This window comes from Sapajus apella, unplaced genomic scaffold (assembly GCF_009761245.1).
Source record: "Sapajus apella isolate SASKATOON/1434 unplaced genomic scaffold, GSC_monkey_1.0 scaffold4395, whole genome shotgun sequence".
Classification (NCBI taxonomy): domain Eukaryota; kingdom Metazoa; phylum Chordata; class Mammalia; order Primates; family Cebidae; genus Sapajus; species Sapajus apella.
Window position 1 is genome coordinate 3574 of NW_022441321.1, and position 2131 is coordinate 5704.

Sequence of the window (2131 nt, forward strand, 5' to 3'; positions counted from 1 at the left end):
AAATCTAGGCAAAACCATTCAGGACATAGGCATAGGCAAGGACTTCATGACCAAAACACCAAAAGCATTGACAACAAAAGCCAAAATAGTCAAATGGGACCTAATTAAACTCCACAGCTTCTGCACGGCAAAAGAAACAGTCATTAGAGTGAATCGGCAACCAACAGGTTGGGAAAAAATTTTTGCAGTTTACCCATCTGACAAAGGGCTGATATCCAGAATTTACAAATAACTAAAACAGTTTTACAATTAAAAAAAAAAAGCACATTGACATCTTATAGATGAAGCTAAGGTTCATAAGGGTCACAAAACTAGTATGACAGAGAGTCAAGATCTAAATTCTAAAAACCATAATTCATTTCACTTTATTGTAGAACTATTCACCCTGATAGTGTACTTAATATCTCAAAGCCGAGCTCACATTTCCTCAGTTCTGCCTGGGAACTCAGGCCAGGCTTCGCTGGTTAAATGTTTCCCATGATGTTATAATGTCCTGTTGAACAGAGAAGGGAAATGAGATGTAGGACAGAGCAAGGAAGATGAGTTTTCAACTGGATATAGGACATGCACCTGAGCACAAAAGTATGCGAACAGGGCTATTCTCAGCTTGGGAGTATTGCAGGATCCAAATAAAATGACTTCTAATGCTGTGCTACTTTTCATCCTTCTTACACATTTCTATTCATTGTTCAAGGATCAGCTTTTAAGTCACCTCCTTTGGACTTGTGTTCTGCTCCAAATAGAGTATAAACATGTTCTCCAAACAGAGATTAAACCAGAGTTGGTAGAGTCAGAGGACTTGAAAGGGATTGAAAAATACAAGAGACTAGAAGGGTGTTGAGGCCATGTTTTAAAGGTCATGACTTCTGCCTGGGCATCTTCTATGGGAAGGAATAACATTGGGAGAAAAGAGTCAACAGGCACAAGCTATAATGTTTCTTGTATTATTTTAATGCAAAAATGCATAACTATTTGGAAATATGAAAGACTAAGAAACACTGTTGTATGCTCTCAGTTCCCCAGATCCTAAGTGTACACATAGTAGTTCATGAAAAGAATAGTGACTGGTCTTTTTGTTGTCTTTTATTTTGAGGGATGATGAGGGGGAAGCCAGAATAAGATTTGTGCCTTGTCAGGCTAACCTAACAATTGCTAAAGATTAGGTGGACTTAAGTTCAACCAAATCTGCATTCTCTACCAAAACTTATCTCTGATTCAGATCAAGTTGATTGAATCCACTGAAGCTTTCAGAAAATCAGAAGCATTTCATTCACACTCCTCCTAGTAATTGAAAAGCTATGCAAAGATATCCTTTACACCTTATCTTAGGATTCCAAGGTAAACCAGTCCAGCTCCACAGATCCCTGAGACATCTTTCTTTGAAGTTGGCTTCAGATCTGAAAAGATATTGTATTCATTAACTCAGGTTGGAGTGATCAAAGAGGAAGTGCATCAGATAACTCCATATTCTCTCCTGCAATTGTTTGGTCCTCATGCCATAGATGATGGGATTTAAGGTGGCTGGGATAATCAGGTACAGGTCAGCTAGCAGCACTTGGGTGTGCAAGGGCACTACATCCTGCCCCAGCCAGGCCGCATAGATGGATGCCATTCCAGGTAGATAGTACAAAGCCATAACCCCCAAGTGGGAGCCACATGTGCTTAATGCTTTCAACTGAGCATTCTTTGAGGAGAGCCCAAATACTGCCCTGAGAATCAAGACATAGGAAGCAGCAATGAAGGCCACATCAGAGCCCACCATAATAGAGGAACCAATTAGACTGTAGAGACTGCTGGGTATGGGGTCTGCACATGCTAACCTGGCCAAAGCTAAGTGCTCACAGTAGGAGTGAAGAACCACATTGGAGCCACAGAAAGGTAGATGACTCATCATCCAACTCAGTGGAATCATGAATGTGACAGCTCTGATGGCGATGGTCAAACTCATTCTCAGCATCACTTGAGGTGTGAGAATTCTCTTGTAATGTAGGGGCTTGCAGATGGCTACATAGCGGTCAAAAGCCATGGCCAGCAGCAGGCCTGTCTCCACAGCTGTGGCTAAGTGAACAAAAAACATCTGAGTGAAACAAGCATTAAAGCTGATGGAGCTGTCTCCTGAGCAGAAGATGTT

At 41.2% G+C, this 2131-nt stretch overlaps 1 protein-coding gene across 1 annotated transcript; it reads right to left on the minus strand.

Annotated features, from left to right (window-relative positions):
- Positions 1–1417: 1417 nt before the first annotated feature.
- On the minus strand, positions 1418–2128 carry LOC116547737 (olfactory receptor 52I1; the record flags this gene model as incomplete). The annotated part of the gene is made up of 1 exon (XM_032273580.1): positions 1418–2128. A coding segment is annotated over one exon (711 nt), but the record flags the coding sequence as incomplete, so codon positions are not given.
- Between the last annotated feature and the right edge of the window lie 3 nt (positions 2129–2131).